Source organism: Monodon monoceros, unplaced genomic scaffold (genome assembly GCF_005190385.1).
Source record: "Monodon monoceros isolate NGI ecotype Baffin Bay Population unplaced genomic scaffold, NGI_Narwhal_1 Super_Scaffold_12, whole genome shotgun sequence".
In the NCBI taxonomy this organism is placed as follows: domain Eukaryota; kingdom Metazoa; phylum Chordata; class Mammalia; order Artiodactyla; family Monodontidae; genus Monodon; species Monodon monoceros.
The window spans coordinates 152,647,278-152,671,602 of record NW_021703768.1 but is presented as its reverse complement, the minus strand read 5'-3'; the positions used below and the strand labels follow the sequence as shown (position 1 = coordinate 152,671,602).

General features: G+C 44.8%; 1 protein-coding gene across 2 annotated transcripts in view; it reads right to left on the bottom strand.

Annotated features, from left to right (window-relative positions):
- The window catches only part of GFPT2 (glutamine-fructose-6-phosphate transaminase 2), a 45,264-nt gene that overhangs the window by 2,397 nt on the left and 18,542 nt on the right, over positions 1 to 24,325 (bottom strand). For both annotated transcript variants that reach the window (XM_029218410.1, XM_029218411.1), the window contains 13 exons: positions 23,295 to 23,353; positions 22,493 to 22,627; positions 20,143 to 20,204; positions 17,707 to 17,786; positions 17,152 to 17,269; positions 11,051 to 11,214; positions 9,516 to 9,611; positions 9,339 to 9,436; positions 8,932 to 9,052; positions 6,131 to 6,288; positions 5,868 to 5,982; positions 3,054 to 3,181; positions 883 to 1,050 (listed from right to left, as the gene is read on the bottom strand). In XM_029218410.1, the coding sequence (XP_029074243.1) occupies positions 883 to 1,050; positions 3,054 to 3,181; positions 5,868 to 5,982; positions 6,131 to 6,288; positions 8,932 to 9,052; positions 9,339 to 9,436; positions 9,516 to 9,611; positions 11,051 to 11,214; positions 17,152 to 17,269; positions 17,707 to 17,786; positions 20,143 to 20,204; positions 22,493 to 22,627; positions 23,295 to 23,353 (1,502 nt within the window). The remainder of the gene's footprint in view (positions 1 to 882; positions 1,051 to 3,053; positions 3,182 to 5,867; positions 5,983 to 6,130; positions 6,289 to 8,931; positions 9,053 to 9,338; positions 9,437 to 9,515; positions 9,612 to 11,050; positions 11,215 to 17,151; positions 17,270 to 17,706; positions 17,787 to 20,142; positions 20,205 to 22,492; positions 22,628 to 23,294; positions 23,354 to 24,325) is intronic.

Genomic DNA, 24,325 nt, shown 5'->3' with positions numbered 1-24,325 from the left:
TGATGTATCCGATTTGTGTAAAGGACAAAGAGTTTGGAGGCTTTTTTGGTGAGGTTCGTATGCTTCCCTGGTAGGGGGTCACCTCCTGCTACGTTCATGCAGCACCCATTTGTTGAGTGGCTCCAATGTGCTTTGCAAAGAGCAGGAGCTCTTACCCCTGACTCCAGGGGCTCATAGTCAAGTGGTAAGAAAACAAAAATGTAAATAAGCAAACCGATAAATAACAATGAATTTCAGATAAAAGCCACCTGGGCGGTAAAACCCCGTAACATGATTGGGAGACAGTGGTGAGGTCCGAGGAGCTCTCTAAAAAGGAGACATTTGTATTGAGACCTGAATGATGAGAGGCCAACTCCCCGAAGAAGTGTGGGAAGAATGTTCGGGGCAGAGAGAGCAGCCTGTGTTCTACAAGTTCTAGCGATTTATTGAAACTGAGGGGGTGGTGGGAACTCCTGAATTTGGATCCAGTTGGTCAGAAGTGTGGGTGGCCTAGGAAGCCCAAAGATTGTAGCTAGTGGCTGAAGTGAGGGCAGTCTTGTGGAGGACAGTGCCCTTCACCTGTGAAATCTGACTAACTCTGGGTGGCCAATATCAGAACTATCCCCAGGGCTCTCCACCAGACCTCCTCTGGTCTCCACACCTGGGATCCAGGACCCCTCTGGGCAATCTGGATCACTGGGCCTCACCTAAGAGCTTCTGTGGGCATGGCCGCAGGCTGGCCAGTCCCTTTCTGAATGTGCACCACGCATGAGGGGCCCCAGGAGAGAGTGTGTGCTCACGCCTACTCCCAGCAGGAACACCCATAGCTGGTGCCGGCAGACGGTGGGTGAGGTGGGCATGTGTGGAAGAGAACAGGAGGCATGTGTGGCAGAGAGCCCTCACCTGGCGGGCTGTGACCTGCTGCAGGGCATTCTGGCATTTGGCAAAGCAAGGATCCTTCATGATGACCATGATGACGGGCATCTGCTTGTCAATCAGTGCCAGGGGTCCGTGCTTCAGCTCCCCAGCTAGGATGCCTTCTGAGTGCATGTAGGTTATCTCTTTAATTTTCTGGGGAAACACGAGGTGGGATCAGTGTCACACTGGGAAGACAGGGAGCAGATCAGCCAGAGGGGAGAAAGGGGAGCCAGGAAGGAATGATTCCAGGAAGCAGGGAGCTGAGGGCCAAGAGGCAGATGGACACATGGAGCGGTCAACAGCACTGAGGGCAGCCGAAAAGGCCAGGGCCAGGGGAGAGGGCTGGCTGCTGTCCAGAGCATGCACAAAGCCCAGCACACAGCCTGTGAACCCAGACCAGCTCTGGGACACAGTCACCCGCCTTGGATGGACAAGTCAGTGTCAATCTAGCTTTCCCCCTTCCCCTCTGTAGCCAGCCCCATGGGCCTCCCTAACAGTTATAATTTGTAATGATGGCATTTTATTCTACACCTTCATTCAATTATCTGATTAATCACTCCCCCAATTCTAGATCATTAATAACTTCCAAAGGGTTGCTCCAACTTAACTATCAAGCAAAATCACACACACACTGGGGTGTTAATGGAGTTTTCCCCCTATGTTTAGAGAGACACATTTTTTTTCAGTTACCATTAAACCCATGTCATTGAACTGGTGAGAGTGTTGAAGAAAACATTTCTCAACTCCCTAGAACTATTTATTTGGGTCAGGGAAACATTGTCAGGAGTGTGGCTCCATCCTGGATGCCGCAGATGGCTGAAGTGCTGGTACCCAAGTCACCACAGAGGGGCCACTGACTTGTGCCAGCAGCAGCGTAAAAGCTTCTTTCTTTCCCCCAAGACTAACTTGGAGACACAGCTGAATACTCATCTTTCACCAGCACACTCAGGAGCTGCAGCTGAGCACCCCACACCAGATGGCAGAGGCACGGGGCTGGGGCGCCGAAAGTGTGCCCCACCAAGGCATTGCCTCTATTACCCCTGAGAAGCAGTGTGCCTGGCCCCTCACTTCCTTTGACAGGGGTCAGAATATCCACTGGAAGGATGTGGGAGTTGAATCTCACTGCAGTCAGGCAATTCATGGCTTGTACCCCACACCCACTCCCCACTTCCTGTAATACTGTGAATGTTTCCCACAACTGGCATCGTTCTTCCAAATGGGGGTGGTGGTGGGGAGCAGCCACTTGTTCCCACGGGGAAAGAAGGGCAGCCAAGCTGAGTTATAGATGATACCCATGTGTGGGTACCAAATGCTGCCTCACCCTCCCCTCCCCTAGCACAATGCCCTGCCCTCCTTCCTGCTGGTTTCTCGGGGTGTCTCCTGTGACAGTCTCCCATTTACCTTGCTTGTTGATCCATAAACAGCAGGTGGATAGTGAGTAAAGGGCAAGCACTAGGCTCGGGTCCCTGGACATCACTTCCCACCCTCTCAGTAGCCCTGTGGTCCTGGCATCTTACCCCTACTCCAACGGCTTTCTCTCAAGCTGGTATGGATCTTTATAGCTGCAGTGGGCAAAACAGCCAATCACTGATATAAAAAATACAGGAATTTCAATGCTCATTCCTGAAGGATCCCAGCTCCCCTTGGAAGTTTGAGGAGTAACAGGGACACTCTACAGAGACCCAACCCTGCAACTCTGGTCTGCCCAAATCCTCCCATGCAGACTGCTTGTGGCAGTGGAAAAAAGCAAAGTCCAAATGGACCTGATTTCGAATCTTAGGCTGATCACTTCCACTATGTAATTTTGAGCAAGATGAATTTTTTGGAGGCTCAGTTTCCTCCTGGGTAAAATGTAAACAATAACTGCCAGCCTCTCAGAAGATACTCATGAGGTAAGAATGAGCTATTCCAGATGGAGCCTGGTGCAGGTTGACACCTCAGGGGCTCTCATAAGGTTGCCCTGCCCCTTTGTCTTCAGGAGATCAGGAGCCCTCATCTCCGTGTGGCCAGAGCTAGAATACCTGGTCAGTGAGCGAAACCCTCCCCTCCCCTAGCACAATGCCCTGCCCTCCTTCCTGCTGGTTTCTTGGGGTGTCTCCCATGCCTGCCATCATGCAGGGGCCAGTGGAGGTGGGGGTTGGTCAGAGGGGGCTCACCAAGGCTCCTTCCAGGCACGTGGCATAGTTATAGCCCCGCCCCATGACCAGGAGCGACCTCTGTGTGTAGAGCTCCAGGGCCAGGTCGTGGATCTTCTCATCCAGTGACAACACTTCCTTGATCAGCTCTAAGTGAAGCACATAGCAGAGGGGGAGAGCCAGTCACACCAATTATAAAACAAGACTCACAAAGAAAAGTCATGGTGTATAAGACAAGGTTTTAGAACTCACATCACTTACACACTTGCCTTCCTTGTATTAGTTTCAAAGGACTTTAAATGCAGATTATGGGAAATAGCTTGTGTTATCGGCCAGGATTTTATTGTGCTGGTGATTCGTATTTGTGTGTATACTTTCCTGAGCACATAAGTAAGTAGGGAAGTGTTATTTCTAGATCCATTTTACAGGCAAGGCAACAGAGGTTCAGAGAGGCTAAATCCCCAGCTGACCAGCCACACAGCTGACACTCCATATTAATGCCCCTCATCTGGGCCACATGCCATGTCTGGAAACAAAGCCAGTGTAGGTTGGACCAGCACTTCTCTAATTTTTTGGTCTCAGGACTCCCTTACGCTCTTAACATTTACTGTGAATTTCTAAAAGCCTTTATTTTTGTGGGTTATAGCTATCAATATTTACCAGAATAGAAGGTGAGAAAATTAAAGATACTTATTCATTCATTTAAAAATAACAATAAACCCATGAAATGAAAAAAATCAGTGAGAAGAGTGGCGCTATTTTACATTTTTGCAAATCTTTAATGCCTGACTTTCAATCTGTTGTGATATGTTTTTTGGTTGAAGTACAGGAAGAAAATCTGGTCTCACAGAGATTTGTAGTTGGAGAAAGAAGGCATATTTAAACAACTTTTTCAAATAATTGTGAATGTTCTTTGTAGTACACCAAACTTAAGAAGTGACAATTTCTTAAAAGGGTAGGTGCAAATGTGGAATCTGAGATCATATCAACAAACTTTTCCTACCTTGTTACATTAAAATGTATTTGTCTATCTTGCACTTACCTAAATGGGTCTTTTACATGTGCATAATTTTATAACACTGCATTGGCCATTTGCAAAATATTGGTTCACTGAGTTACGCAAATCTTCTAAAAATGGACACATTTCATTATAAAATATTTTTTTAAAAAATCATATTTGTTAAAATCACTGTGATCTCATCAGAGATGTTTCTGAGTATTGGGAGGAGGTCAAACTCGAGCTGACAGCTACAAGTATTCCAGATCATGTTTCGGTTGAAAGCTCGAAGGTTATCATTAGCAACAAAAACTGTTATCAGGGGCTTCCCTGGTGGCGCAGTGGTTGAGAGTCCGCCTGCCGATGCAGGGGACACAGGTTTGTGCTCCGGTCTGGGAAGATCCCACATGCCACGGAGCAGCTGGGCCCGTGAACCATGGCCGCTGAGCCTGCGCGTCCGGAGCCTGTGCTCCGCAACGAAAACAAAAACAAAAAAAAAAACCCCAAAAAACTGTTATCAGTTGTTTTTCTCAAAGTGTCAGGATAACTTGGTTCACTTTTGAGAAAATGTCTGCCAAGTACCAACTCAGCTTGTTAATCAATCATAGGGCGTTTTTCTCTGGAACAACCTCAGGGTGCTGCATACCTTCCATTTGTCACATAGAATATTAAAAAGTGTTGCAGTTTAATAAGACTAATGCATTTTACCGTATCATCAAAGACATTCCTAAGTGAAGCTATGTGCATTTCTGTCATGGGAACAGTGTGGTGCCTCTGCCTTGAAATGTGCTAAAGTGCCAGCGGCGGCCACCATTGCCTTTGCAGATGTTCACACAGAGAGAAAGGCAAAAGCATCTTATTAACTATAAATAACATATTACTAAGAAAATAGTTTTGACTGAAAGGGACCCCAGGACCTTTGGGTTTACATCTTGGTAACTGCCTAGCAGAATAGAGTCCTGTTTTTGCAGGATTATTATCTGGCTTAAAGTTAAGAAAGTTTTTCTTGTCAATAAATTTTCAGCATGCTGTCTTGGTCAGATTCAGACCCCTAGAGCTTGTATGGTTACATGGTGGCTTTCCCTCACTGCCTTCTCTGGGGTTTGCCCTTGGTTCCAGAATAAAGTCTGGTGAATCTGTGAAGGAGCAGTTTGGGCCAGGAAGAGGTGTGAGGCCACTCACTCCTTCTTATGTATTTCCTGAGCAACTACTGAATGTCTGCCCTGGCTGGACACCTGGCATCCAGCAGTGACTCTGACAGACACGGTTGTGTGCTCACTGAGCAGACACGGTTGGGGAAGACAAGCCAATTCACAGGAGGACAGGTAATTTCAGATCATGGTATGTGCTATAAAGAAAAGAAATGGGCTAATGTTTTTTAGAGAGCTGGGCAGGGGATTAGTGCCCCTATTAGGGTGGCCAGGGAGGGTCCCGGAGGTGACATTTGAGCTGAGACTTGGGTGATGGGAGGCGTCAGTCATATGAAGAGCTGGAGGAAGAGGGTTTTGGTAGAGGAAAGAGCCAGTGCAAAAGCCCTGTGGTGGAAAGAGCTTGGCATTGCTGAGGATCAGAAGGTCAGTGAGGCAGCTCAGGGAGGGGGAGGGAGCTCGATGAGGTCAGAGGCACAGGGGCCCAGAGCGCAGGGCTCCGTGGCCTCGTGACAAGTGTGGACTTTAATCTTGGCCCAGTGGGGGCTGCTTCAGGGATTCAGTGGTAAGTAAAAGTTTTGAGGAGAAGGGAATGATTAACAGCATTGTTTATGGGAGAGAGTCAAGTAAGAGAGCAGCCAGGAACAGTTCACAGGATTTGATAATGAGCAGTTTAGCTCTGGAACATACCAGGTAAAGATCTCAGGCCATGGATGATCTCTCGCCTTCTGTTTTGTAGTGAAATGCGGTCTTCGGACATCATCAAACCAAACATCACCAGGGAGATGAACTGACTGGTGTAAGCCTGAGGACAAAACAGTGGTGCTAGCAGAGCCGGGGTGATATACATGTGGTGCACTCAAGATGAGACAGATTCCTGGGCTCCCCTCTTGGCCCCCTGTCCACCCACCCAGCAGAGGCCCTCCTGCGGGTGCCCACATGGCTCCTTCTACCTTGGTGCTGGCCACGCCGATCTCCGGTCCTGCATTGATGTGGACTCCGCAGTCAGTCTCTCGGGAGATGGAGCTGCCCACAGTGTTGGTGACACCCACGGTCAGGGCCCGGCGGTCCTTACAGTAGCGCAGTGCCAGGAGGGTGTCTGCGGTCTCACCTGCCACACAGGTCCTTCTTTTCAGCTCACAGGTATGTGGGCTCTGCCAGCCTTAACCCCCAGCCCTGAACTCATTTACTTCTGGCCCTTCGGCAGAAATTGATGTCCAGACACAGTTGGTGTGTGCTCAGAAAGGAAAATGCATGCTCAACAATTTTTCTGGTTGATTCTTTTTTTTTTTTTTAATGTAAGATGCTCTTTATTCAAGGGCTATGAATACCAAAAACACAGTTAGCACTTAGATCTTGAAAAAGGAGAGTTCTTTAGGTTTAAAAGTAAATAGGAAAATAAAACATTCATAGGGATTTGAATTTGAAGGTTGAAATTAATTTATCACTTCTCATTTTACCACTCAGTGTGAAGTGCATGTTCTAGGGGATGTTAAGACCTTTCTCATGAAAGTTGGTAAACTGTTCAACTGGATGGGGCCTCCATGTGGGGACCCTGACAGCACAGACATATGGGAGTCACTCGACCACTTGGGTGTTTAGTAATGCAATTAATGTGGTTCATTGTGATCATTTATGTAACTAGAAGATGAAAGCTGATTAGTAAGTGGAACTAATTTGGAAGGAATTTATTAAAAGTTTGTTCATGATTAAGTGTTGAATAGAACATTTAAGTTCTACAATTGATGTTTTCATGAAAAATATGTGAGATTATTTTTTCTAAAAATGGCTCAAGATTCTCTTGTCCCAGCTCTTCTCTAATCTAATTTCTCTTGAATATTAAGACAGAGTGGTTTATAAATACTCCTCCACTTTCTCACTTCCCATTTCCTATTCAACACACTACAGCCTGGCCTTGTGCCCTGGTTGATTCTCAGATTCACGATTTTGCTACTATTTATGTGGCAAGTGCTTGCTCATCCACTGTCTCACTGAACTCTCATGACAACTCTGTAGGGGGCATCATCCCCATTTTCCCTTGAGGATGAGGTACTCAGAGATGGAGCAAATCAATGCCTCACTCACTCAAGGCCAAGTAGCTGTGGGTGATAGTGTGGGCCTGGCTCCCAGTGCCCTTTCTCGGACTCTAAACTGCCTTATTCAGAATGGGCTGAGATTTAAGTTAAAAAGCAAGAATGCCCCTAAATGGTGTTTCTCAAACAGATCTTGTTTTAAAGGAAAACATTTCTTGTCCTAGTGTGTACTCAAATTATTTTTATAAAAAAGCTTAAATAGGTTCATGCACAAACCAGCACAAACTTCCTATGTTTGTAAGTCCTAAAGAACTCAAGCTAAATTAAATATGATCCAGAACATAAAACCAAACATTCAATGTTCACAGAGCCACCACTCTTGGCTGTGCTGTCCTAACTTCTCTGCAGTGCAGGCTGGTGCTACTATGGCCCAATTCTCCTCTCCTGTTTCTGCTCAGACTTGCGTCTAGTGCACTGGGGTGCTACAAGGCCTTCCCTTAGCGCCTATGGGAGCAAGGGAGCTCTATCTTCATGGGGTGCTCTATCTTCATCAGCAACGTCCCCATTTTTGATACAGTTAAAAAATTTAATGTAAACGGGTGAACAAAGTGAAACTTTAAACCCCTTCTATGAAGTCACTCAGGAGGTGCCACTGCATTATTTTCACATTAAAACCACTTCTGTTCTTTGGTTAGTGGCTTCCACCAATTCATGAAACATTTTTAGGCTCTGATGGGATTGTAAACCCAAAGGTAACAGTGGCAACTGAAGTCAGAGGGCAGCACCTGGGTACGAGGTGGTCAGCTAGATGGTGGGTGTGTCTGTGTTAGTTTTTCTTAGCTTGTTACTGAAATGGAAATGGTATTGAAAATTCATAATGAAAGCAGTATAAAAAGATATTAGGGTATTGCTGTTAATGCTTCAATTGTGATAATGACATTGGTGTTATATTTTTTCTTTTATCATTTAGAGATACGTTCTGCAATATTTATGGATGAAATAACATGATGTCTGAGACTGACTTTAAAATAACCCAGTGAAGGGGAGGGGTTAAAGTAGATATGATGACACAAGATGGGTGAGTAATTCCATAACGTAACTGCTGAGCCTAGGTGCTTCTTTATGCAAGTCTCTCTTTTATAAAAGTTTGGGATTTTCCATAATTCAGTGTTATAAAAATCCTCCTAGAGCTCATGGGGACTCCAAGCATATGGCCATGGATCATCTCCCTGACCCTCCGTCCTGCCTTGAGCTGGAGCAAACACCCAAGCCTAGTGTTAGAATGCCACCCAGGCAGGGTTTCCTGAGCTGAGGGCAGCCTGGGCTCTCTACACCTGAGTAGTGTCTCTCCATGCCTCCCACTGTTGGGTTGCGTGAGCACTGTATGGTGCTCACACAGTTCTTGAAGTGACTCTCAACTAGCAGAATTAAACTTTCCTCTAATTTAAACCCAGCACACATTTCTGAGTATCTCGGTGAGTGGTCCCTTAAGTCCTGGACTTGGAACAGCAGGAGGAGGGAGAACCTGGCTGCATGGCCCTCCCCATAAAATGGGACAGTAGCTGATGGCTCTGAGGGTTGAATGACCCTGGGCATGAGAGAGTGTGACACATGGTCTATGTGCAGAGAACTTCATGGGATGAAGGAGGGAGGGAGCTGCATGGTGTGTCACTGAGAGGACAGAGCCCTGAGATGAACTAGTGAAAACCTGTAACCCTTACCTGACTGGCTTATGAAAAAGCAAACGTCATCCCTGAACACAGGTGTGTTCCTGTCCAGAAAATCACTAGCAAGTTCAACCATCACCGGGAGCTCGGTCAGTTCCTCCAAAACTTGCCGTGTCTGAAGCCAACAAGAATGGGGACTAAAGTCAGTCATGAACACTACAGGGATAAAGGTGGCTGGGCTTCTAGGACAGCTGATGAAATGGCACCTCTGCGTCCAGGTGAGCAGGGAACTTCAGGCATTCACAGGCCAAACTGCTGGAGAAAGGGCTCCATGCCAGTTCTCATACTGGCTCATGGTACCAAATTTGGAAGGCCAAATGCATGACAGCATTTAAGACTCATCTTGTCCTAGCCAACACTGCCTCCCAGGCACTATCAAGGGCCCAGCATGTTGCACTTACGGCCACAGCAGCATGGTAGCTAGTTCCACAGCCAATCACAATGAGCCGGCGACATCGTCTGATCTCCTTCAAGTGGTCCTTCAAGCCGCCCAGAAGCACTGCAGGACACATGCAGTGTGTTAATGCTGACATGACACAGGGATTGTGCATTGGCCCAGGGCTCGGACGAGGGATTACCTGTGTTGGTCTCAAAATTCACCCGACCTCTCATGGTATTGAAAACTGATTCTGGCTGTTCAAATATCTCCTTCTGCATAAATGCACTGAAGTTACCTGGTCAAACAAACATCAACAGGATGTCAATTTTAATGTCGTTACACTTTCACTGCTTAGCTTTTAATCAAGAAGAACAGTTGTTATGCAGTTAGTCACAGGGACACATGTAAAGGCTACTGCAGATTACAAAAGGTGTCTCCAGGTATTGTCCCACCTGATACTCATGGTGACAAGCCAGATAAGGTATGATTATTATCTTCAATGTGCGTATCAGACCCTGCAACTTGAGGGAGGGAGGGATGTAAGTAACAAATGCATGGCTGGCCTTCCTGGGCCACGCTCCTCTTAACAAGGCCAGAGGAAAGTAAAATGCTTTACTTCCTAACACCCACCTACTTAGGGAAGTACAAATTAAGCGAGTCTAAGGAAATAGGCAATTTTTTTTAAACCAAATTCCCTCCTATACACTGTATTAAAACAAAAAACAAAAAAATCTTTTTAGCCACATATTTCTAGGGCTCTGATGTGAATAAAACCGGATGACATCTAAGACCCCCGACAGGTGCTGTGCCTGATGCCTGTCGACAGGTGTCCACAGACAGGGCGGGAGTGTCCTCTGGGATACACACACGCATGATGCCAAGCATCACAGTGTCCCTGTCTGCTGCCCTCGGCAGAGAACTTGTAGAAAGAGTGCCAAGAAGCAAACAGAGCAAGTGAGGAGGGGTCGGGCCATTGCAGATATGGATCAGGGAAGGGCTCTCTGAGGGTGTGACGTTTCAGGGGAGATGATCAAAAGGAGCTGGTCCTGTGCGAAGCTGAGTGAGTGCGATGACCCCCAGGGGGGCAAGCACTCCGCCTGTCTGAGTAACAGTGAGGCAGCCAGGGTGGGCAGGGAGGGGCACGGTGGAGAAGGGTTGTGCAAGGTGGGGCCAGGCTGCGTGTGGATGGCTGTGGGCTGTGGCAGGGAGTGTGGTTTTTATGCTGAGAACAGTGGGAAGCCATTGGAGGGCTTTACACAGCATGATAAGAGGGTATGATTCATGTTCTTAAACATTTACCCAGGCTGCCCTGTGGAGAGGAGGGTGTAGGGAGACAAGTGTGGGTGCAGGAAGATAGGCTCCCCTCACAAGGAGAAGGTAGTCCACAGTCCCCCGTTACTGCAGGCCTCTCATCCAGAGAAGAAATGATGCCTGGGGTGTAGGAATGTGTCCCAGAGAATCTGTAAAGGGAGGTAGTTGATGGACTGGGGTCAGTTCAAGCAGGGAGACCTGGTGCCAGGGCATGGTCAGAAGCCCCTTTGGAGTAGCCAGGCCAGGCGTCCCACATCCCCTGAGATGTATGAACAACAGACCACCTGCAGCCCCACTCCGGTGCTCACAGCAGGCAGGAAGGCTGTAGTGCCCACCCATGACAGGGCAAAGAGTCTCAGGAGCTCCCCCACAGAGCACCTGCCCCATGAGGCTGCTGCACAGGGACCCTCAGAGGACACCTGCCTTTCATGATTTGCTGCAATTCCATCTGCAAGGTCTGTATGGCTCGAGATGGGTCATCACTAGCTGAACGCTTGACCCGGTGAATAGAGAGTTTCCCATCAGCCACTGCAGCAATGTCATCATCCTCAAGGAAGATGACCCGGTTGGTGTGTTCTATGATAGCGCTGGAGCAAGGAAAATATGGGTGTCAGAGATGGGGCCTGTCCTTGACAGTTACAAGATGTGGGTCCGTATCAGTAACACTGAATAGCATTTTAGGATATGGCATATAAACATTGATTCATACCTCCCGCCCCTCCCCTCCACCCAGAATTATTTTGAAGCCAGTCCAGACATCAAATCATGTGTAAACATTTTAGCTTATAGCTCTAAAAGACAAGGATTATTTTTCACCCTACTATAATACCATTATCACATCTAAGAGCAATAGTTTTTCCTTCATATCATCAAGTATCCAGTATGTTCAATTTTCCCCAGTAATCTCATAGATGTCCTTTTATAATTGCTTTCCTCGAATCAGGATCCAAACAATGTCACCTTTGGAGAATGCTCAGGAACCAACACATTCTGAATCATAAAGGGAAAGAATGAAACATTTATCTTGCCTTTCCAATGACCTTTCAGAATAACCAGTTTATGAAGGCAAGTTTCTCTTTATAGGAGAAATATAGCTAATAAAGAAGGAATGATAGAATTATAATAATCAACTTATGAATTCCTAATCATTAATAGCCCTAATCAAGGTCCATCAGTGGCTACTGAAATGAAGAAATGAAAAGCTAAGAGCAGCTTTATAATGGATGGATAAGGCTCCTGATCTTTGAACCCCCTGATCAATTTTAACAGTACTACAAAAAGACAATGAGACATAGTGCCTCCTGATGGAAGGACACACTACCTATTAAATAGTCTTGCCAAAAAAAAAAAAAAGCAAACCTGAAGATCAAGCTTCTAGACACCTATAAACTTCTGTTTGCAGGAAATATGGCGAACAGAAGAACATGGAGGAGGCACTCAACAAAATCCATATAGTGGGAAACTCATTAGGACAGATGACTCCTTTTCTTACACACACACACACACACACACACACACAAAGCAAGAAAAAGCGGGGGGACTTAAAAGCAAACTATAAGATCTATCCACTAATGAAATGTGCAGTCATTGTGTTTATTTTTATAGTAACTTTCTCTGTGTGGAAATAACAATTTTTCCCTTGAGATGGAAACAGAAAGTTTCTTTTAAAAGTAAAATTGTTAGAAAAGTTGGTAAATGAAAAAGAAAGTTAGGTAATCAATAGTACAGGTGGTACATAGATATGGTAAAAACCATGAAGGTGGTACCTGAAGGACCATGGGAGAAAAAAACCCTCATTCTACCAAGTGCTACACCAACATGTGCCCTGTGCAGAAAAAGGAGCATTTAAAACTCCTGATGCAAAGTTAAAAAGAGAAATAATCAAGTTCTATGGTTCTAAGAGAGGTGTCTCCAGATCCTAGGGAAGAAAGACAAAGAAGGATGGAAAGCCACTGCACTGGAAAAAATATTTTAAACAATATACATTCTTTGAATAAAAAGCAGAAAACACAGGCAACAAGAGGAAGAAGTAAAAACGGCCCGATTCAATCTCCAGTAGATAAATGCTACTTACGTTGTATTGTCCTTCAGACAGTGCTTAATACGTGTGTTTGTATTCACATGTGTGTGTACATCTGCATGTTTAAATATAATTACTGTTTTAATTTACAAAATGGATGGCAGTCATCAAAATTACTGGCCCAGGAATTAGACCTGAAGTGGAATCCTCATCCCTGTCTCTTACCAGCCTATGCCCTCGGGCAACACAGACATGACCCCTCTGAGCCCATCTCGGGTTCCTCTGCTTTAAACTGGGAGATGACCCCTGTGCCTTCACCAGGGTTTGTTGTGATTATTAAATGGGATAGTCTTGGTGAAGCCCTCAGCACAGTGTCCAGCCATAAGTGCACAGCAATGCTGGCCACTGTTGTCACAAGAGCTCTATGTGCCTTCGTACCTGAAAGGGTCACCTTGGTCACTCTTATTTTTCAATATATGCTTTTTCATCTACACACAATACATTATAGAATCACTTTATTAAGTTCCAAAAACCTAAACAAACAAAATAATGTCAAGGATTTTAATTACAGCATCGAATTTACAGATTAGGAAGAGTCAATATCTTTAAAAATAATTTTTAATTATTAAATTAACTTTAAACCAATTAACGTTTTCAGAATAATATTAAGGCTTCCTACCAAGGGATGTGGAATCTCTCCCTTTATTCAAATCTCTTCTTATTTCTCATGGTAAACTTCTGTAGTCTTCTCCAAACAGGTTCTTGGACTATTTTTATTTAAATTTATTTTAAGGGATTAAAACCTTTTTTTCAGCTGTGGTAAATAGATTACTTTTTTAGTTCAACAAAAGTTTGCTGATAGCCTACTGTGCCAGTCACTTGTGGAGACATGAGGGGGAACAGGGTAGATATGGTCCCCTACCACCCACCTCACTGAGCTGACAGCAAAGTGACTACTGCTGGAATGTCGAATTTCTACACCTTTATACTCTGACCAGCCACGAGTATTACTTCTAACAGCCTTTCAGGTGGATTTTTTTTTTTTTTTTTTTTTGCGGTACGCGGGCCTCTCACTGTTGTGGCCTCTCCCGTCGCGGAGCACAGGCTCCAGACGCGCAGGCTCAGCGGCCATGGCTCACGGGCCCAGCCGCTCCGAGCATGTGGGATCTTCGCGGACCGGGGCACGAACCTGTGTCCCCTGCATCGGCAGGCGGACTCTCAACCACAGCGCCACCAGGGAAGCCCTGGATTTTTAAAGTATATAATTGTATTGCCTACAAATAATTCTTTAATCTCCTTTCAAGCATTTGTCTTTTTTTATTTTTTGAGAAACATCTACCATACTTCATTGAATATAAGGTAACATTGATTTTTTTTTTTTACATAACAATTTTTCAATTTAATCAAATCTCATTTTTATAACTAACTACTTCACAACAAGTTAACATGCTAAGGCAACATCAATAGATGAAAAAAGGTAGTCCCTGGCCCCAAGGAATGTTGCCCAGGAGAAGACAGAGATATGTAAAAAATACAATTACAATACAGTGTAGCGAGTGCAACAATCAGGCATGCAGAAGTGCAAGGGTAGCAAAAAGAAGCATGTGATCACAACACTAAAAAGAAGTCTGCACAAAAGACATAACATGTAAACTGAGTTTTGAAAAATGAAGTGGGTTTCCCAGATGCCCCATAGGGAGAAAGGAATTCTTGGAGGAGGGAAAAGCATAATTCAATTCATATAATCCTAGAAGTGAAGTAGGCTATGGCAGGAGAAATGATTGGACACAGGCATCATGAATACTTGTATGTCTGCATTTTACCAAGTCCATTCTAAAGGAAACTTTGAGGATCAACTCGGGGGTGGGGGGCCACGGGGGGACAGAACTAGTCATTCCTGCAAGAAACACTGGAACCAGTTTCTACCAGCCCACCAAAAAAACTACTTCAAAGGCAACACGGTATCACAGAAAGGGCTTGTTTTTGTTTGTTTTTAGTTCATTAGGCCTCACTTAAAATTCTGATTCCACAATGCACTTGCTTTGGGATCTTGAACAACACTCATAACCTCTGCAAATTTCAGTATAGTAAGTTTATGTGATTACCTTCATCTGTAATATCCCTGCATTGCAATCTTAATGGAAACTCAAGTTCAGGTCAAAGACAAGTTTCTCTGTGACTTCTCCTCTAAATTTTTTTTTTAACATCTTTATTGGAGTATAATTGCTTTATAATGGTGTGTTAGTTTCTGCTTTATAACAAAGTGAATCAGTTATACATATACATATGTTCCCATATCGTTTCCTTCTTGCGTCTCCCTCCCTCCCACCCTCCCTATCACACCCCTCTAGGTGGTCACAAACCACTGAGCTGATCTCCCTGTGCTATGCGGCTGCTTCCCACTAGCTATATATTTTACGTTTGGTAGTGTATATAGGTCCATGCCACTCTCTCACTTTGTCACAGCTCACCCTTCCCCCTCCCCATATCCTCAAGTCCATTCTCTAGTAGGTCTGTGTCTTTATTCCCATCTTACCCCTAGGTTCTTCATGACTTTTTTTTTTCTTAGATTCCATATATATGTGTTAGCATATGGTATTTGTTTTTCTCTTTCTGACTTACTTCACTCTGTATCACAGACTCTAGGTCCATCCACCTCACTACAAATAACTCAGTTTCGTTTCTTTTTATGGCTGAGTAATATTCCATTGTATATACGTGCCACATCTTCTTTATCCATTCATCTGTTGATGGACACTTAGGTTGCTTCCATGTCCTGGCTATTGTAAATAGAGCTGCAATGAACATTTTGGTACATAACTCTTTTTGAATTATGATTTTCTCAGGGTATATGCCCAGTAGTGGGATTGCTGGGTCATATGGTAATTCTATTTTTAGTTTTTTAAGGAACCTCCATACTGTTCTCCATAGTGGCTGTATCAATTTACATTCCCACCAACAGTGCAAGAGTGTTCCCTTTTCGTCACACCCTCTCCAGCATTTATTGTTTCTAGATTTTTTGATGATGGCCATTCTGACTGGTGTGAGATGATATCTCATTGTAGTTTTGATTTGCATTTCTCTAATGATTAATGATGTTGAGCATTCTTTCATGTGTTTATTGGCAATCTGTATATCTTCTTTGGAGAAATGTCTGTTTAAGTCTTCTGCCCATTTTTGGATTGGGTTGTTTGTTTTTTTGTTATTGAGCTGCATGAGCTGCTTGTAAATTTTGGAGATTAATCCTTTGTCAGTTGCTTCATTTGCAAATATTTTCGCCCATTCTGAGGGTTGTCTTTTCGTCTTGTTTATGGTTTCCTTTGCTGTGCAGAAGCTTTGAAGTTTCATTAGGTCCCATATGTTTATTTTTGTTTTTATTTCCATTTCTCTAGGAGGTGGGTCAAAAAGGATCTTGCTGTGATTTATGTCATAGAGTGGTAACATTGATCTTAAGATCATGATTATTTTATATACTTCTAAGAAGTATATAAAAACTGCAGCAAATTATAATTCCCAGATGCCACTTACAGATGCTAAAATCTATAGAATAATTGCATGTCTTAGAATCATTGAAATAATATTAGCTTCTCATTGAAATGGTGCTCTAAGGAACACAGGTTTGGAAAATGCTGACCTTTCGTATCACCATTAAGTACAATGCTGGCTGTGGGCTGAAATAGGCCTTGCAGCCTGGGCTGTAGGTTCCTGTTGCTTCACGTGTCCCAGGAGACCTCACCTGGTGTCCTCCCTGCTTCACAGCAAGGCCTTACCAGAGGCTGGTGGGAAAGAGGCATAATAAAGGTTTGGATAAAGGAGGTAGTAATGGTGGTGTTTATGGTGGTTTTCTATTTCAACTAGCAGGAAAGTGTTTTGGTCTTTTCTAAGTGTATGTGTGTGTATACATTTTTTGTACTAAAATGGGCATGAAGCCTACTTTCTCAAATTTCAGAATTACTGTTTGGTGTATTGATGAGAACATGGACTTTGGACCAAAACCCTCAATCTTGGCTCTGTCTTTTATGAATGGTCAGACTCTGGCAAAGGCAGGCAAGGTTCAGGAAGGACCAAAGGTCTGGAGACACTTGCCCCATCTAAAGGGAGCAGACTTTGAATGGCCCCAAAGAGGGTTGGGGGGAGCAGTCTGGTGTGCTCAGATCTGCTGGTTTTTTAGAAAAGCTAGAAATTCAGATTTTTATGGGAAATTTCCCAGTTTTAAAATGTTGGCAACTAATTCATTTATTCTGTACAGGCCCAAAACATTGTGTAGATCAGTAGACCTTGCCTTTGGCCACCGGGGCTGCTGATGACGGCCATGTAAAAAGTGCTCAGTGGGCAAGGATTCCCTCAGGAGGGCCACCGAGAGCTGAAATCTACCATCACCGCTTCGCCTTGCTGACCCTTGAGAAAACAGCTCAAACGGGGGAGTAAGTAAGAAATGGGGGTGTTTAGCCAGTCATTCTTGATTACATAATCCTAGGAAAGACAGGAAACAAGGTGTAGCTACCTTGCATCAGAAGCAAAGAAGAATTCCACTGCTTTATCGCCTACAGCATGAAGGCAGGTCGAGCTGTCCAGCCTCTTCATCCTTGTTTTACAGATATTCTTCACATTCTCAATATTGCCTAGCAAATGAAGGAAAGGATCACAAATCCCATTAGACTATTTTCTTGGAACAACACGAAGAAGCCAATTTCCCCTTTGAATATGTGTGGGAGAAATGTGCAATTTTTAGCTTTGGCTGCATCAGCCAAATTGTGTAAAAGATCCCCAAATAGTAAGAGCACTGAATCGGCTATTAACAAAACAAACCAAATCAACACTCCAATCAGGGCACAGGTGCCTTTATATAACAGAACCACGGCAGCAGCTCCCTCAACTTGGGTATGTGCTTGAAAATATCCACAAGAAAAAGCTTTTGAAAAAATGGAGCCAAGTCCCAGTTGCATGAAAACCTTTTGGACCTGGCCGTAGCAGAGTGAAGGAAGGCATCCTGCCTCTGAGGGGAGCTGCTGGCACCAGAACAGTGCTGCGCTGTTCAAGTCCTTCTCAAGAAACTTACGTGTCCTGTATAAGACGGGGATCTGTTCTGTGGAGAGTTTATATTTGCTCCTCACTCCAATGAGCAGGGGGCTGCCTCTCCTGTAGGGACAAGAGGGAATCGAGTTACCCATTGCCTTGACACCCTGGGCCTGGCTGGATGTCCTCTGAGCACTGAAGAGAGGGTCCCCGCATCTAGCCCTCTCCCCAGTGCAAAGTGCTCCCAAGACATCCCAAAGTTTGTCCCAGAATTTATAGAGCCACTAATTACAGACATTTTAGAAAAGTAAAGCTTTACTGCTTCTTCACGCTATCTTCTTCTGCAAACTAGTAATAACATGGTAATAGATTTTAAAAGGAGTTTCAAAATTTGATAGGGACCAACTGGCATTTTATAATTCACTGATTTGAAAGACTTAAATTCCAAATGGTAAATTAGTTCCTGTCCCAGAAAAAAATAAAATCATAATATATTCACATAATTTCCTGCCTAGATACTATGACAGTCTGGTCCACAGGTGCATTCTCAATGGCTCCCCAGTGCCTTCACAATGAAGCCTGCAACCACAGGGCAACCTAGATCCTGCAGAGCTGGGCCTCTGCCCACCTCCCCACTCCCCACCAGCTCTCGAGTTTCATAGGGCAGTGTCCCTACAATCTTGTTCGCTCTTGTCACCCATGCCTGGCACACAAAAGGTGTCAGTAAGCACACACTGAGACTAGAAGAGCCTCAAGTCCCACCAGTGCCCCTCCCCATCACCATCCTGGCCTAACTGCAGATCCCTAAAGCGCCACAATCACTCTGGGCTCCTTGTCTTTGCTCACGCTGGTTTCTCTGCCTGCCTTCCCCAGGCCGACACCTGCTTCCCCTTAGGCCCCCCGTGCACTGCCTCCCAACCCCCATCACAGAGCATCACCATCTTTTGCCCTGCTCTGTCCTCCTGCACAACTGTCCAGTCCTTAAGGCAGGGGTCCCCAACCCCCGGGCCACAGTATCGATCCGTGGCCTGTTAGGAACCAGGCCACACAGCAGGAGGTGAGTGGTGGGCGGGCAAGTGAGCGAAGCTTCATCTATATTTACAGCCGCTCCCCATCGCTCACATTACTGCCTGAGCTCTGCCTCCTGTCAGATCAGCAGTGGCATTAGATTCTCATAGGAGCACAAACCCTACTATGAACTGCGCATGCGAGGGATCTAGGTTGCCCGCTCCTTATGAGAATCTAATGCCTGATGATCTGAGGTGGAGCTGAGGCAGTGATGCTAGCACTGGGGAGTGGCTGCAAATACAGGTCATCATTAGCAGAGAGGATTGACTGCACAGAGACTGTAATAAATCAACTGCTACAGACTCATATCAAAATCCTATTGGTCACACAGAAACGAAGACCCAACACAGCCATAAATAAACAAATAAATTTAAAAAAACAAAACAAAACAAAAAAACCCTATTGGTGACTGGCAAGCGAAAACAAGCTCAGGGCTCCCACTGATTCTGCATTATGGTGAATTGTATAATTATTTCATTATATATTACAATGTAATAATAATAGAAATAAAATGCACAATAAATGTAATGTGCTTGAATCATCCCGAAACCATCCCCCCTGCCACTGGTCCGTGGAAAAACTGTCTCCCATGAAACTGGTCCCTGGTGTCAAAAATGTTGGGGACTGCTACCTTAAGGGTAGGACCAGGTTGGGTGTCACTAGGTCCCCAGGGCTCAGTACACAGTAAATACTCAACAAATATTAGTTGGATGGATGGATAGATAGATGGGTAGATAGATGGTCAGATTGATTGATGGATGGATAGACAGATGGATAGATAGATGGACAGATAAATGGGTAGATAGACAAATGAGTGGATGGACAGATGGACGGATGGGTGGATAATCCACCCATCTGAATATAAAATTATAGGATGGCACTCACATGCCCACTTGTGTGAATCCACACGTTGCTGGGGGTCACAGGGCTCTAACAGAAGGACATGTGGGCTGACTCAGGCCCTCTCAGCTGATTCCTGGATCACACCTGGCATGAAGGTGATGAAGCTTGAGCTCTTGGCCTTCAAGCCCTCTTCTTTACTGGATTCAAATCAACATTCATTTTTGTTCCTAATTTCATGTTCATAATTTTGCATGCTTTTTCTAAAGGGAATCTCTGAAGTTGACCTGAAACCTGGACCAGCCCTTGCTATACAACTTTTTAGTTTGAATTTGTTGTCAATTTCTAAAAAAAAGTCTAGAGATTTCAAATAAAAATCCAACTTTCTAGTTTCTCTTTAAAAAAATCAGAAGCTCCAGCCACAGAGATGGTGGGGTACATTCTCTGTGGCTAAGCCACAGTTGTCCCTTAGATAGAGTGCGCACCTTCTGTTTTGCCAGAGGCCCTTGTGCCTCAAGCTAAGTGATTTTATTTTATTTGTTACTGGAAATGTCAATGAGTTCTGCCTCACCTTGTGGCCACGGCTTCTCCGGGGTAGTGGATGCTCTTGAAAACCAATGCAAATGCGCCTTCCTGAAAAGACGGGAAAGGAGAGTGAGGAACAACTTACTCTGGCTAAGCTAGGTTGCTACAGCTCAGTCCACTACCCCAGACAGCTCTCCCTGGGAACCTCTTCACTGCGGGCAGCCCTGGGGTCACTCACTCAGGGTGCTGAATGTAGGACAGCTTGCGCAGGGTGATGTCAGGAGGGGAAAGTGAAACAGGCGGTACCACAATCAAGTATCAAAGACCAGAACTTGTGGATTTCATTGTAAGCAATATAAACCTCCCTGTCCAGGCCCACAAGGAACAGTTCCCAGCTCTGTGATGACCTGGGTGGACTGCTGCAGTTAGAACCTCAGGAAATGAGAACCATAGTCAGGGGTCCTGCCCTGGGCCTCAGGGATGGTACCTACTCAGGGAGCAATTGTGAGGATTAAAGGGGCTAATCCACGACCTAAGTTTAGCTCAACACACGTTAGTGTCTGGGTTCAAATCATGGCTCCACCCCTTAACTGGGCAATCACTGCAGTCTTCTTTGTGTCTCATGGTGAATGGAAATGAGAATAGTCCTACCTTGTATGGCTTCTGTGAGCTAATGCATTTTAAATGCTTAGAACAGTGCCTGACATATAGAGACACATCAGAAGTATGAGTTGTTACAATTATTTCTATGGCAACGATTGCCATTTGTGCTCTGTGCCTCAGCTTGTTGGTTTGTGCAAACCAGAGTTAGAATATAGTTCTCCTAACTCAAGACTCCAAATGCTCTTCCTATTTAAAAGTTCAATGCAAAATTCTCTCCTACATTCTGACCATCCTGTACTAATCATGACCCTACTTGACTTTATGTACAGCCAGCTATAAATCTGGATTTACAAGGTTTGGAAAACTTGGCAGACCTCATGGCCTCATGCTATGGCCAGTTTGCCAACTCAGTAACACAACCAGAGAGACCCCAGGGCCAGCATCTCCAGGTCCCTAAGGGCCTTTCAAACTGCCCAAAATGAAGGGGCTTTAGACAGAACCTGAGGAGCCTGACATTCACCCTGCTGGTTTTGTCAGCAATGAAGTAGGACTAAATAGAAAAACTCTTCCCGTTCTCTGCCAGAAAGAGCCCTGTGTTGCTTCAGATAAATCACTGAAGTTTAAAAGTGCTATCACTGAGAGACATTTCCAAAATTTAAAATTACAAACGGAAAAGAGAAAGTACTATGCTGCAAAACTATACTGTACATTAGTTATGGGACAGGCTTTTATTTATAAATATGTCCTCTAAATTAAGGTCCCCCAAAATGGGAGTCATAGGGCAAAGGGTTTGACTTACTTTTAAAAAAAGACTGAAAACACCAAAGGGTCATATATTTTAAACCACAGTGTTGTACCCAAAGCAGCCTCTGACCCCAGATGTTCTAGATTCTCGGCCCTGAACAGTCTCCAAGCTGTCTCCATCTCAGGGGAGCTATTGGACAGCTTTGATGCTCAGAAGGATGGATTCTAGTAAGTCTGGAGCCCTCTCCTCCTCCCTCCACCGTCCCATGGCGGGCCTGGGTCTGCTCTACCTCTTCCTCCAATGAGCTATCTCTCTTGGACAATCCCTCCACAATGTGCCTCTTTGCAGGGACCTTGTTCCATGGGTCCAGCCCTCCGGGACATCACCAATCTCTTTCTCCCACCTGGATCATTCATTTCAGCACACAGACATGATCTGATATCTCCTACCACAAAAATACAATCCTGCCTCAGAACTGCAACCCTCTCCCTTCACTGGGCCATTTCTTTGCACCCTTCATCTTCTACAACCAAACTTCTCAAAAGTCCACACCTGCTGTCTTTATTGCCTCTTCCTTCCTTCTAACTCCACTCAGTAAGGACTTGTGGGCATTTCTCCCACATGACGAATAACTGCTTTACTGAAACAGGAGGAAAGACTACAATTCTAAGTCTCCAACATCAGTTAAATTCATCTTGGGTATGTATGCACACAAGTCAACAATGCACACAAGTCAACTGATAAGATGACAACATGAACTGCCACAATCAAGGTCCCTTGTGCAACACACCATTGGTAGAAGCCACAGATCAGAAGGCCTATCACCATTTCAGAGATGTTAAAACGAAGCAAAGCAGTTTCTATTTGATGTTTACCACCAAAACCTCAGAACTTCTCCCAATTCTACAAGGATGTAACATTTTAAGGCCAGGCACTGTAGATGAGCCATCTTTAATCCTCAGGTACTTGGTGCAAGTTTGCCTAATAAATGTTTATAAAAACTGGAGGAATGAAGGGATGATTTAGATAAGTGAGACTTGTAACTCACCAACTGCTGAATGACTCTCTCGACCAGTGTTGAAAATGTAATGTCCTCAGTTTCTCTGTTGTCGAACACATATTTAATCAGCTTGGCGATGGTCTCTGTATCTGTTTCTGACTCAAACTCATAGCCTTTGCTTTCCTGGAATATTTGGTTGGACAGAGTGTCAGATAATGGTTGTTGTGCAATGCTGGCCTGGCCAGCTCCCTCTCCTCCCTTATGATTTGTCCTTGGAGTGACTTAAGGCAAGAACAAGGAAAACGGGGAAGGGATGAGAAATATTTGCCTGAATCCCACAGCCTAACACAGCTGAGTCATTGTAGTCTTCCCTGAGATCATCCCGCCTCAGAAGCTTGTCCTTGCCATTAATCTGGACATTGCAAAATAACAGCAATCAAAATGATCAAATACATTGAGTCAAATCCACCCACCTCCCAACCAATACCACAACCTCTTCATACTTGAAACTCTCGCCGCCTGCATTCCCACCCCACATTCCATTTGGTGTATGAGTTGGTATGTTATTCAGTGCAGATACTTTAATAAAAAGAAGTTCACGTTCTTTTGATTCTGCTCTGACTCTGCAACGGCCTTTGAGGTAAATGAGAATTACCTGCTCTCTCCTCCAGCAAGATCTGGGGAGGAGCCTGAGCTGGGGATGAGCTTTGGGTCTAATGTGGTGACGTGGCCAAGAGTGGACCTCAATCAGCTTCTGCCTTTTTTTCTGGAGGAAAATGAGCTGGTCGGAAAGTTTCTGGGAAAGACCAATACCACTTGACTTAGATGTTACCCAGGGGAAGTATCTTACCAGAAATTTCCTCAGGTCTTTGTAATTTGTAATGATCCCATTATGGATGACCACGAATTCTGGAAGAAAAGTTTAGTCAAGAGAGAAATGCTATGAAGAAATGACGTTCAAGTCAGATGTGAAGAAAGACAATTTGACAGCTTGAAACCTACAAACTCTGCTCATACAGACACTTGTGTTAAGCAAACTGCATTTACAGGGATTAGAGCTGACATCTGCCATGACTGCAATTTAAACCCAAGGAAATAACACATTTCTCTTTTGATAAAAAGCATCCACCAACCTGGCCACGCACTGAGCTCTGACTTGTGGCCTACAGTAGCATGAAATAGGCTTTGGTATTTATGTCAAAAGGGATCATTAACCCTTCATTATCTATTAACTGTCTTCACAACCATCCCGTTCTCCATTGTTTTCATATCTATTGTGACTTTGTTTCTTCACATTATTTTCTTAACCCTGTCACATTTTCTTTCATCTCAGCCTATTGTCTTAACTTCTCATCATTAATTTGTTTCCTAGAATCTGTGTTTTCTTTGTGAAAACTTCTTTGTGTAATTTTCATATGCAGTGTAGTTGCTGGGTATAAGTCTTCCTTAAAAGTATGCTCTGGGCTTCCCTGGTGGCACAGTGGTTGAGAGTCCGCCTGCCGATGCAGGGGATGCGGGTTCGTGCCCTGGTCCAGGAAGATCCCACATGCCGCGGAGCGGCTGGGCCTGTGGGCCATGGCTGCTGGGCCTGCGGGTCCGGAGCCTGTGCTCCGCAGCGGGAGGGGCTGCAACTGTGAGAGGCCCGTGTGCCGCAAAAAAAAAAAGTATGCTCTTCAGATATCACTGATAAGTCGTTAGAGAAATTTTACAAATCTTTTATTTCCCATGTTGTTTTATTTTCAATTACTCATCCTGAGTCACGGCAGGCATTTCCAAATTTGGGTGTGGGGGCAATCTCCTTGGAGCCTAGCTGCTTTGGGGACACAGAATCATTGTCTGCAGTGAAGCGGGGGTTCACCCTATCATCTCAGTGGGCAGGAG